The sequence below is a fragment of the Paroedura picta genome, chromosome 11 (genome assembly GCF_049243985.1).
Source record: "Paroedura picta isolate Pp20150507F chromosome 11, Ppicta_v3.0, whole genome shotgun sequence".
Lineage (NCBI taxonomy): Eukaryota > Metazoa > Chordata > Lepidosauria > Squamata > Gekkonidae > Paroedura > Paroedura picta.
In genome coordinates this window covers 11,439,366-11,452,893 of record NC_135379.1, presented here as the reverse complement: position 1 = coordinate 11,452,893, position 13,528 = coordinate 11,439,366, and the positions used below count along the sequence as shown (strand labels likewise).

At 44.1% G+C, this 13,528-nt stretch overlaps 1 protein-coding gene across 3 annotated transcripts in view; it reads right to left on the bottom strand.

Annotated features, from left to right (window-relative positions):
* Positions 1 to 13,528, bottom strand: part of PARD3 (par-3 family cell polarity regulator) — a 550,919-nt gene that overhangs the window by 217,786 nt on the left and 319,605 nt on the right. For all 3 annotated transcript variants that reach the window (XM_077303562.1, XM_077303560.1, XM_077303561.1), the window contains exons 10-11: positions 11,369 to 11,508; positions 5,201 to 5,329 (exon numbers count right to left, since the gene is read on the bottom strand). In XM_077303562.1, the coding sequence (XP_077159677.1) occupies positions 5,201 to 5,329; positions 11,369 to 11,508 (269 nt within the window). The remainder of the gene's footprint in view (positions 1 to 5,200; positions 5,330 to 11,368; positions 11,509 to 13,528) is intronic.

Genomic DNA, 13,528 nt, shown 5'->3' with positions numbered 1-13,528 from the left:
TAAAGGCAACATTCATTCTCGCCTGGCTCATTCTGAGATCAAGCTGCTATCAGGTTGTCCACATCTCATCCCCACTTAATTTGCATGTTTACAGACTTCCCTCAAGGACCTGTTTATCTTTTTAGGCCTTGCTTTTCTTCCTCAGGCTCAGATGAAATGGTCCTGCCAGCCCTGACACACAGTGTTGAGTAAAAAAAAAAAAAAAAAGTACAGACTACCACGGTGATTGACATCCATACATTACACTGGATAAACAAAATTCCCAGCAAATCAAGAGTGCCTTTGCTTAAACATTGCATCTCTTACATACAAATCATGCAGCAGGGACACACAAATAGCAGCATGCATTTTCACAGTGCCTGCCAATCAAACCAGACGAACTTGCTTCAGAGACATCAAGCTAAACACTGCTGTCCTCCTATGAGATGGGCAAGTTTAATTAATCACCTGCACACAGACAAAAGACCACCATAAGCTTGTCCTAGAGGAATGAATTCTTAAGACTGCATTGGTTGTCAAAGACAGAAAACAGAATCAACAACCCCTGACCTTTTAAAACCAACACAATAGGATTTCTTTGTTGGGAAAACAAACCAGAAATAGTGGAAGCTTGCTGGTTTATTTCTCACAAGCAGGGCTTCTTAAATAGAATACTGCTGTCATTGCAGAACTCCTCAATTTGTTGTCCACTTGCATCCAAATTAACCTAACTATAGGTTGACAGAGTGGGTTGGATCCTACCCCTCCACTGAGTTAACAGTGGCGACTTCCTATTTACTGACTGATTTGATTTTCGTATCACCTAGCCCAGTAGACTGGCTCTGGGTGGTGTGAGAAGAGGGTCATCTTCTGGTAGAAGACCTCCTTAGGCTGAAGATGTAGGCTTCCACAAAGCAGTACAATAGGATCTTAAGAAGGTCCTTATTTGATCTTTTAGGCCTTTGAGAAATTCACTCGTAGCCAACTTCTCAAAGGACTAACCAAATCAGGATTTCACAGCCAGGGCTTCTGGAAACCCTGTGGTTTCTACACAGCCCTGGAAGGATTTCCCAAATTGGTGAGAGTAATTCATTTTTAATATATATATTTTTAAATTTGGTAAACATTTATCAGGTGATATAACAATATATGGCCATGTTGACCCCTCCCCCATGGCCAGAGATGGGCCTGGAGAGGGCAGGAAGGGGAGGGCCCTGGGTGGGAGGGTACACAGCTAGGCTTCCCAACCATATCCTGCATGATTGTGCCATTTCTGGTGTTTCTCGAAGCCTGAAGAATGTATTAGGGGTTTCTCAATAGTGAAAAAGTTGAGAATGGCTGAACCAGATTGACACAAAGACATAAGCTTGACTCTGATCCTTTACAGCAACTTAGACCTTTAGTAAATATAATCTTCAGAAACAGAAGTTTCTTGTCAGAGACATTTGGAAGTACAAATGTTCTCTTCCATTCCAATTTTTTTAAAAAAACAAAAAACCTATTTCATAATGAAGGGTGAGGCAAGACAAAACATATCTCCTCTAAAAGGAAGAAAAGATTCTGTTGCAGTCAGGCCCTTGTATCAAAGTGCATTTTCACCATCCCAGTGGCAGACATACTGAAACAAGAAGCATGGTCCAAAGTAGCCTCTTCCCCTAGGACTGAAAAGACCCCCTGCTGTTAGGAGCCTATCTACATGAGAATACAAAAGGCCACTAAAGGAAATACTCAAAACCACCCTGAATGGTCCCTCTAGATTAATGTTGTGCTTGACATGACCTTCCTAGGCAAGCTCTGGAAGAAAAAAATCACTCTTGGATTTCCTGAGCAGGTGGAATAGGGGAAGGGGTGAGATCTGCTGCCTTTTGTAGAACAATTCTCCATTGTCAGCTGAAAAACAGAGGTTCTTTGCGGACTGCAGTGTTCCCTTGCTATTTTTCTCTCCGTCTTTTCTCTGGTTTCCTGAAGTGCTCAGCGGCTTGCTCTGAAATCTCCAAGGGCTTGCTACTGCTCCAAAGCTAATTCTACCGGCATTTCTCTCTGGAGCACTATTAGTTTACAGGATATATAAAACTGGGAATACAGTCTGATTCTGGATCAGACAAGTTATGCTTCCCTTGGACTGAATCCCATATCCTGCCTTGTCACTGACCAAGGTCTTGCAGAGTTTGGTGGAGTCAGAGGTTAAAAGTCCCTTGCTGATGTCCTTGAAGACACCATGAGATCCCTATGGCCATGGAGAACAGTAAGTAGCCCAATCAAAGGAAGAAAGCATGCTTGGTTACATGAATTTATGAAGTGGCCTTATTCTGAGTCACAACATGGGTCTACCAAGATCACTACTGTCTGCTCTGATTGGCAGCAACCCTCCAGGATCTCGAGGTCTTTCCCATCACCGGCCACCTTCTAAGTGGAAAGTCTGAGGAGCAAAACCAGGACCTTCTGTACCAGTGAGTTGGAGCTCCTTACATTTAAATACACCATGCTGTTTGGACAAAACAGAATGAGATAATGCGCCAAGTAGCATCCATAGGTTTAAGAGGTTAAACATTGTAATGCAATGCTTATTAATACTGTGTTTGTACACTGCATAACACCCTATTCAGTCATCCTCACAAGCATCATACTGGGCAGAAAGCTCCTATTCCCACTGCACTGTCCATCTTCCACATCACAAGCCCTGTACACCCTATTCTACATGTACTGAAATCAATACAGGTAGAGACAGAAATGGATCCACATGTACAGTTTCCAGGTCCCACCAATGCATGATCATTAGCTCATAAGCATGGAGCCTTCCCTACAATTGGCAGAGCTGCTTTTTCAAATGTTCCTGTTGACACAGATGGAACATTTCATATGTGTGCATCAACCTTGCTCAAGAGCAAGCAATCATGCATGGAGTCTCCTTAGAGTCTCTTTAACATTTAGTGCAAACACTCCTTCCCAATGTCCCTCAACACCGATTTTTTGGTAGCACCTGCTACCTATGCTCAAAATTCCCAAACAGCTCACGCATTCAACAAAGATGGGAACTCCTACCGTAACTGACCCCTAAGAGTACAGTGTCAACAGTCCTAAACTCAATTCTTGCTAATGTCCCGTTCTTGCATTCTTGCATTCTTGTGCCCATGGCCCTCTCCATCTGATGTCAAAGTACACGGCGTCGCGCATAGAGGAATGCACAGGATCTTCATCACCTCCCTCTGCAAGAGGCAAGACGGGCTGTGGACGGCCGTTTATGAGTATTCTTGTACTGCATGAACGGCAATTCATTATTTTAACATCCATTGTTATGGTCAATGCTAAAACAATATGTTCCATGCATCGCGCCAAAGAGGAAAAGCATACAAGCGTTCCCTTCCTGCTCTTGTTATAATTTAAGCCGTTTCGTTGGAGCCAACTCTGCTCGAATACAGGCTCCAACCCAGTGATCCCACAAGTAATGTTCACCGATACACTTCCTGGAGCCCTCTAGCTTTCCCCCACACACAAAGGGCCAGCCATTCACAGGAGTAAGTAGCGTTTCATCTTACTTCCTGCAAGAAGTTCCCCTTTGGAAACACCTGCTTGTGCCAGAGGAGAATGCTCAGCTTAGAGTCTCTTTAACATTTAGTGCAGATACTCCTTCCCAATGTCCCTCAACACCGATTTTTTGGTAGCACCTGCTACCTATGCTCAAAATTCCCAAACAGCTCACGCATTCAACAAAGATGGGAACTCCTACCGTCACTGATCCCTAAGAGTGCAGTGTCAACCATCCTAAGCTCAATTCTTGCTAATGTCCCGTTTTAAAGAATTCTGTTTCAGCAGAGTGGGAGAACATTTTAGGGGTGATATTTGAATCCATGGGTTTCCTGGATCATACCTCTCTTTGCCCTCATGCTGCACCAGCTCTGTGTGTTAGTAGATGACCCAGTGTGGTTACAGTGTTGGAATAAGGCAGCTGGGTGACCTTGGGCTCATGCAGCCAGCTGGGTGACCGTGGGCTTGCCACAGCACTGATAAAGCTGTTCTGATCAAGCAGTAATATCAGGGCTCTCTCAGCCTCCCCTAACTCACAGGGTGTCTGTTGTGGGGAAAGGAAAGGTGATTGTAAGCCGCTTTGAGACTCCTTCTGGTGGAGAAAAGCAGCATACAAGAAACAACTCTTCTTCTTGAGAGACCTGGGTTCTCATCTCCCTCTCTGCTATCGAGCTTACTAAGGTGATCTTGGGCTGCTTGCTTGTTCCCAGCCTAACTTGCCGTGCGAGGGTATTGCTGGGATAAAATTGGGAAGGGGGGATCATTTACACTGCCCTTAGCTCCTTAGTGGAATAAAAAGGGCAGTCACTAGACAGAGCTAATGTTTTCAAATCACGGGTGAGAGGCAGAAAGTGGCAAATTAAAGACCATCAAACGGATCCCGGTCAGGCACCTACAGCCACCTAGATTATCTTTGCTCTTTGCATTCAATGGTCCCCGTTGGAGAGCTTGCCGTTTGTCACACTACATGAGCCGTGTCTTCTTTTTGGTCCGAGTGTTTAAAATTAATGCAGGACAGGATGTTCAAATGCCTTGGCTTGGATAAGGCGACCGTGCAGGGCAAGGATATTGTTCTTGTAATACAATGGCTTTATCCCCAGGTGGGAAAGACACCCCACAGTTATTAATTTGGAGAGGTAATTTAGAGAATGCTTGTCGTGTAATTTAACTGGGATAAAACAATCATGGGATATAGACTAGTTGTTCCGCAAAGTGGGCGCCACAGATAATTGCAAAAGGTGAGGCTTAAATGGCAGGGTAAAAAAGCAGCTGATGTGGAAGAGGTACAGCTGGCTTACTCTGGGCTTCAGCATTGGTTCGACTTGGGTAATGATGGCTCCTCTGGCCAGGGGAAGCTCTCCGAGGTTTCAGAAAACTCTCTTCTCAGACTCAGCTCTATCCTATCTGCATTCTTACACAAAGGTCATATTTTTAATCCCACCTTCTCTCTAAGGTGCCCAAGGACAGCCTACACCGTTTGTCTTGGTTTGTATTGCCTACTTTAAGTAAGAAAAGGACTTGGTAGATTTTGAATATAAATGAGCATTGCTCCGGAAATCCAGATTAAATCCCTGCCGGAAAGGCATCATCCATACGAAACAATTTATCTATTTTCCCGCACTCCCATCTCGACCATACATTGGACTCTTTGCTCATATCTGTCTGAAATATTGTAGCTACTCTCTTGGATACGCACCAGTTCCCTTGGATGGAAGGCTTCTTCTTGGCGGAAAATGAGCAGACTCACTGTCCCTCCCATCTTGGTGCTTCTCAGCAGGGAGACAACTTCCTCTTGGGTCTTTCCTGTTAAGTCCACTCCATTTACCTATAAAAAAGAACACATCACTATGCAGATAAGATATTTCTTGCTAAAGAGGTCATGCCGACATTGTCTTCTTGTCTCTCTTAATTTCTACATAGGGCAGGCATAGCAGCAGTGTGTACGATGCCTAATGCAAGACCTGAAACCCCTTCCTCTCTTGCTGGTTTGCAATGGTCTACATGCCTGGTAGAGAGAGGCCTTGCTCCCTATAGGCAAGGGTACACCAGGGAGAAACGGTAGAACATTGTGGGACATGTAGCGACAGCCTCTATCTCCACCAGTCTTGCCACCTGTTTGCTATTTCAAGGAACTGTTCCATGCTTACTTCAGCAATGTTCATGGAAGAGATGCACCCTAACTGCAACAAGCCGTTTTAATTTAATGCATTACAAGGACAGCGTATTCTAATAAATTAGTGGTAATGTTCCATCGCACCAAGTACATTATTTCCTTATGGTCGCTCAATGTGTTACTTATTTTGGAGCTCTTCAAGTGGCAGCTCTCACTCAGTTCATACACACCCCCTCTCTGTTCTCCCTGCTGAAAAAAATCCATTGTGCGTGCCATGGCCTTACCCCACCGGCTCTGTGTTTAGCAGAGGCCGGTGGTGTACCCCTAGTATGCCCATACATGGCTATATGTGCAAGCTGTTCATTGACTTAAGTTACACTTGCATCTGTATTCAGGACAGCAGTGAGCTAATTTAATGATGTCATTTCCTTAATTGAAAATAAGGCCCACAAGGGTTTTAAAGCCAGCATTTACTATAGGCTGGAAGACTTCAACACCACCATCCCAATGGCTACTTCTTCTGATTGCATTCAGAGGTGACACCATTCACCATCTGCGGGGAGACACCGAATTTCTTGCATCCCCTTTCTGTAACCATCTTCCTGGCACTGAAAGGTATGACTTTCAAGTGCAAGATTAAAGCTTTATTGTTACTTCGACTTTTTTGTTTATCTCAATGCTATACTACTTTTGCTGGTGCTGCTTTTATTCTTTTTACGGTACTGCTTATGCTACCCGATACTGAACGGCAAGTTTGGAGTTGGGCTACTTTTCTGCTACTCTGTGCTGCATTTCTACATTCCATGCTGCTAAGGATACATGCTATTGCCCTTGATTGTTCTTGGAGTTCTTAAATGTGTACAGGTCCCCAGAATCCTGAGGCTTTAAAACATATCAATAAGCATGCAGCCACAGAATATATCTAGACACAGTCGCACGTTGAAGCCACCTTAATTTAGACAACAAACCAGTTCTCCTTTCCCCCTATCCTCTGAAAAAATGCCAGATGTCCTGAGATTTGTTCTTGTTTGCTTGCCATCTTCAATGTGCACAGTGGCTCATTTGAAACTGTGGGAGATTGAGTGACCATCACTGAATGATAGACTTAGAAGCTCCAATGAGCCCCCGTCAAAGAAAACCATGGGGATATTTCTATACTTAGCCATACGGCAGAGTTAGGAATGCAGTTAGTGAGCATAAAGGGACAAAGGGTTATGTGAGGCAAAGCAAGTCAGCAGAAGACACCCAATGGGGAGCCAGCATGCTGTTGTGGCTAAGCATGGCAGCCTCTAATCTGGAGAACCGGGTTTGATTCCCCATTCCTCCTCCACATGCACCCAGCTGGGTGACCTTGGGCCATTCACAGTTCTCTCAGAGCTCTCTCAGCCTCACCTAAAAGGTAAAGGTAAAGGTATCCCCTGTGCAAGCACCGGGTCATGTCTGACCCTTGGGGTGATGCCCTCTACCGTTTTCATGGCAGACTCAATACGGGGTAGTTTGCCAGTGCCTTCCCCAGTCATTACCGTTTACCCCCCAGCAAGCAAGCTGGGTACTCATTTTACCGATCTCGGAAGGATGGAAGGCTGAGTCAACCTTGAGCCGGCTGCTGGGATCGAACTCCCAGCCTCATGGGCAAAGCTTTCAGACAGCTGCCTTACCACTCTGCGCTACAAGAGGCTCTATCTCTAATCTGGAGAACCGGGTTTGATTCCCCATTCCTCCTCCACATGCAGCCAGCTGGGTGACCTTGGGCCATTCACAGTTCTCTCAGAGCTTTCTCAGCCTCACCTACCTCTGTCAAAATTGTGATAGATGTTAGCCATAGCTCTGCTTTATGAGTTGCTAAGACTCTGGCTTGTCTCACTGCCATGTTAGATGGACGCTCCCACAGTCCTTCAGATGTTGTATCTTTGAAATGTGACAACCTCCTTGCTGTGTCACCCTCTAGGTGGGAGAAACTGAGCTCCAGCCTCATTGCTAAGGTGACTACCTTTCCTGGTACTTGAACTTGGCTACCTCATCATCAGATGTTTTGCACCTAAAGTGTTGGGAGGGACTGGGAGCTCATGGTTGATAAAGGGGACCTTGTCTGGGGTTCCCCAATCTTTGCAAGGACCCCATGATGAGCTAATTGTCTTCTCTTTAATAAACCACTTTTATTTCCTGATAAAGTCCAGTAGCACCTTTAAGACCAACAAAGATTTATTCAGGGTGTGAACTTTCTAGTGCAAGCATTCTTCCTCAGACTAAGAACCCCTTACATGACAGGGAATATACAGCAAAAATCAATTATGTTACATCAGTAGGCTGTGTCACACAACCAAATACAGCCAATGATAATTCTTTGTCAAAACAGCCAATCAATCCCCTGGAATTCAGTGTAGTTTACAAAAACACAAGGAGAAACCAAACTGACCAACATGGCTACCCGTTTGAGTCTTTCTTTTCCTGGTTATTGTGAGGGTTCACAGTTTCTCACATGTCAAGGGGTGTCTGTTGTAGGGAGAGGAAGGGTAGGCGAGTGTAAACTGCTTTGAGACTCCTGTGGGGGGCAAAAATCAGGGTGCTAAGGAGGCTGGCTGAAGAAACCTAAGAAACAGTGACATTTATTGCTGAGACGTCTCAGAGAACAATGTGATGTCCTGTCAGATGGGGGCAGGAAGGGGGGGAAAGAAAACATGGATTGTTGTTGTCGCTGAAAAGCATAACAGCAGATCTGGAGAATTATAAGAACAATTGCCTTGACTTTGGTGCTCAGCAGGTTATTACAACAGCAATCAAACAGGCAAGAAGGAGTTATAGAAGCAAACCCTGTCACACTAAGCTTGCTTCTAACCTTAGGTGGGTGAATAAACACACACACAGACACACACACACATACTTTACAAAATGAGGGAGTGCACTGGGGGAAAAAAACAATCTTCTTCTCTTTCATAAAGACAAAGACAATATTCAGCATTGCACACAAGGTCGGGAAAAGGCGAAAACAGAGAAATGCAGAATGCACTATAGTGTACTTTGAAGAGTCAGCAATCATGGAAATCATGTCTGAATCTGGAACTCATCGGGGCTTTAATAGGCTTTTAGGAGAATTGTTAAGGCAACACCTTGATGTGAGTGACCAGCTGGATTCCAAACAACATGTTCCATTGCAGACCAATATGGCTACCTTGTATCACTACCCATTAAATGAGATTCCCTCCTATCCCCATTTGTCTCTATAGAGTGTATCCACTGTTCATGGGAGCAAATGAGGCAAACTAGGAAGCCTGACCACCGGCCCAGGCAAACATTAATGTAGAACTGCTGGTCCTTTTCCTTTCTCCATTGTCTCCCTCAAGCTTCTCTCTCTTGTCCACTGCATGAACAACCCTCCTCCTTCCACCATCCTGTTCCTTCCACCATCTGACAGGGTTATAACTCCAACTCTCCATCTCCCCGCTAGTTGTCTTATCATGCTCCTGTCCTCTCTAGGCTCCATCTCCAACTCCCCAGGAGTTTCCCAACCTGGATTTGGCAACTCCCATCCCCATTTAAGCTCAACAACAACTTGGAAAATAACCCTAGCATAGTTTTATTGCCACAATAAAGAGATGTCTGTCTTCTGGTATGTATTAGACTTTCTTTTTAATTTTGCTTGATTCATAGAATCATAGAATCATCGAGTTGGAAGGGGCCATACAGGCCATCTAGTCCAACCCCCTGCTCAACGCAGGATCAGCCATAAGCATCCTAAAGCATCCAAGAAAAGTGTGTATCCAACCTTTGCTTGAAGACTGCCAGTGAGGGGGAGCTCACCACCTCCTTAGGCAGCCGATTCCACTGCTGAACTATTCAATCAAGAACTTGATGGTAAATGAATTTGGCAGTTTACTTAATGCCTTGGATCCACCACTACATTTCTGTGGACAATAGGATTACCACCTATGGAATGTGGCATTCTTGCCACCCTCCTGCTGCCCATATCTCTGTTGCGAAATAATCCATTCTGTGCGGGCAAATGGTTTGGTAGAGCCAGATGCTCTGGCAAATCAAAGTGCCTGACATCTGCAATCTCTGTTTCCCAAATCATTAGTGTTTACACACTAGTTCTTTTCTGCACTTCTTGCTAGTATATGTGCCTCTTCCCACAATAGGTGAAAAATACCAATATCATTCCCCTTTCCAGGTACACTCACTTTTCAAATAATGGTGCAGTTTTCAAATAATGGTGCTGGGAATTTAGAAGTCATACTCACGATGGGGTCCTAGAAGTCATAGCACAATAACTGCCACATCTCACCAAATTCAAGGCCTCATACAAACCAGCTTAGGTTTGCCAGCTGGCTGGTGGAGGGCAGGGGAGAGAACTTATCCAGAAAAACAATGAGGCCTGGTCAACAGTGCAACAATGTGTCAAGGTCACTTCCTATGTGACCCAGAAGTGATTTAATCCTACTAGTGATATCAGGGCAGCATTCTGGTATTTGGGCAAAAACTCTATGGCAGAAGTCAGATTCACTATAGAGTTTTTGCCCAAATACCAGAATGCCACCCCAACATTGCTGTATGATGGCATCACTTCTAAGCCACATTGGAACATTGCCTGGGCCTCCCATCCACTCCTGGTAAAGTCCCTCCATCCCCTCCTGGTTGCGAGGAGGAGCCTGGCAACCCAAGTCCAACCTTTTGCTTTTTCCTCTGCCAGCTGGAGCTTCTGTCCCGAGTCCACCCTTCACCCATTCCTCCTTCCCTTCAGATATCATTACCACCACTTCTCTTGCATTGTGTCCCAGAGTCATTAGCCATTCTCTTGGCTGTAATATTATAAGACTTAATGATGAACAATTTGTCATTTTCGTAACAGGCCTTGCAATGCTCCCTGCAACTGAGAACTTGACAAAGAATTACCATCTTTTAAAATAGCCACACGGAAGGAAAGAAACGGGAGCAGATGGATAGGTTTTTATATTGGACAGAATGACATGCATTACCCATCCTGCAACTCAAAGAATGCTATTACAGTCTCGTGATGGTCATATCCAGCTGTTCTGTGCCACTAAAAATATCTCACCCATCTCACCGCAAGGAAGTACTCTTGGTTTGCACACAGTCAGTTGTTTCCGACTACTTCAGGGCCGCCTCTAGACTGTCCCGTGGAATAAGCATCTTCGGCACCCACACCCTCTGTTTCTACCAAATTTAAATGCCTTTTTATAGTGATATTTACAACTCAACTCAATGCATAACCTACATGCACATCTTATCCCAGTCATATAGGATGATACATTTGCATACTAGGATCTACCAATCTATGTTCATTCCTGCCGTGTATAAGAAACAAAGAAACACAGATTTCTTTTCCCTAAGCTTAAAGACTTCGTTAAATTCAAAGAATAGCTGACATGTACTAGCATCAAGCCATTGAACTGTATACGAAATAAATTAGGAGTACCAGTGGTAAAGAGTGTTACTGCAGATGACATTGCTGAATCTTAATATAATAGTATCATAACCAATTTTTCTCAATATGCATTATGTGTTTATTAAAAGGGTTTTTTTATAGGTTAAAATGAGACTCTTGTTTGTTGTTAAAGTAAGACATGAAGTCACTACCTAGAGTACTAATTTCATAATCCATAGAGCATATAGATCTGGAGGCAATGTTCTGGGAGAGAAGGACTCACTGGAATGCCAGTTCATCCTCACAAAAGCAGACTTTTTACTGAAGAGTACTGAAGGACTCTCAACCGTTCCGGAACATTCCATCACCTCAATGAGCCGGTCGCCAGCCTTTAATCTCCCATCTTGAATTGCCGCGCCTCTTGGAAGGATGTTCTTCACGTAAATTGGAGCAGAGCCACCAACAGGAACATCTCTGGAAGTGATGCTGAATCCTAGGCCTTCTGTGCCTGCACAAATGATTTAAAAAATGCTGCTCAGTTTCTTGTGCTCAGATGTTTGTGATTTCCTAAACAAAAAAAAAATTGCAAAAACACGCAAACCGTAACCCCCCCCCCCCCATATTTTTGGACCACTAACAAGAAACATAACATCACAACTAAAGTCATCATGATAAATGTGAGCATTTTAATAAACAACAGCCCCTCAAAATTATCAAAGATTACAAACCTCAACCAGCTGGACAACCAACCATTTCTTGAAAAGTTTCACACCAAGCTCAAAAGCCACCCGCCTTCAGCTTTACTGTTTGAATTAAAAACCAAGTCAACATTGGGTAAACAGAACACAGCAGGATAAAGTTCTGGCTTCTCCTGTCTCCTGTCTGTCAATTTCATTAGACCAAGCCTGGTACCTCTATCAGTTTTTGAATGTCTCCTCCACTTGTAACCATAAAAGTTCACCCTGAGAGTCTGCTATTTATTTGTGGCTTAGCTGCTTTGTAGATGAGCTGATTCTTATGCTATCATTTCCAAACTGAGTTATGGAAACCCAAGTGCAAAACATTGAGAAAAACATGAATCCTTCTGCTTAGCTTCCCAGCTTAATTGCCCAAACTTATAGCCCAGCTTAGCCTAAGCTCTATGGGGCTTGGGAGCGAAGCAGAGGTGGCCATGCTTAGAACCTGAATGAAAAACCTCCAAGAAAGACTGAGGTTGCTATGCAAAGGAACTCAATGGTAAAAACACCTTGGCTGGTCTCTTACATGAAACACCTTGGGAATGGGGTTGTGACTCAACAGCGATTTCTTCTTCTTACACACACCAAGATCTAGTTTTCATTTTACACCTGGTTCACGTATACCGAGTCTCAGGTGCCTTTTGCCAAGATTCATACGAAAAATCCAGCATCTCTTCTGGAAACAAACTCCAGCGAGAGTCATATCCTTTCCCAATCGCTGCTTCGAGTAATTTAAGGAAACACCGAGAACTTAATATGTGCATGCTCTTCAGACTATAGGAGAGGTACATGCATTTAGGAATGACCCAGCCATGTTCATATCAATGACTAGCCTTTACTGGACCCTGTTAAAAATCATGGCTGTAAATCAGGAGTGCTTGAACACAGCATCCCACTGTTGAAACTGGAGACTTGCCACATGCGACTTCCGCAGAAAATGTACCATTGAACATGACAACTGTTCCAATGAGAGGCAAGTCAATGAGGCAGGCTGGAAACAGAAGATCACTACTAAACACCAATTGGCAAAGTAAAGCTTGGTTATGCGCAGCACTGAGTTACAGCCACCTGCCTCCTGATCATTGATACTAGAAGGAAAGAAGGGGAAAATGTACAAGAATCTCACATTTGTGATGATGTTCACAAGAAAGCATTACTTCCACAATGTGACCCTTGTAGGCAAGAAGCAGAAAACTGCTTGGATGTCTTTTTGAATTTGAACTAGTTATCTGAAGAAGAAACTTGAATTTGATTACAGATAATCTGGCCTTTCTCAAAGGAATGCTGGTTACGGAGGCAGGCCTACAGAGAGACATTAATGAGAAACGATGCAGAAATGGGAATATAATAACCCACATGATGTACATCAATTCTCATTGTAATCAAAATGGTTTATATCTAAAATGAACATTGTGGTGGTGGAGACCAGCAAGAATGACATGTTTGGTATCCTTTTCTTGCCTCCTGTATATACAACGGCTCTGTCTTGCGCAACTCATAATAATGGCTGCTTCCTTCTCCCAAACATGATTCATGGTGACCTATGTAAACCTCATGCATTGGAATTCCAACTCCCAGCACCATGGGTGCTACTAGTTAGAGGACCACCAGCAGTAGCACCAGCCTACCATCCTTCCCATCCTGGTAGTTCTCATGCCATTGCCTAACACAATGGCTCCAGATGCCATTCTGTCAGCAGCTCATCACTATGGAAGGCCAAAACATTTTTCCCGTCCAGTGACCTGTCCATCTTGTGTCCGACATCTACTTGACTAGCATGTCTCCTACACT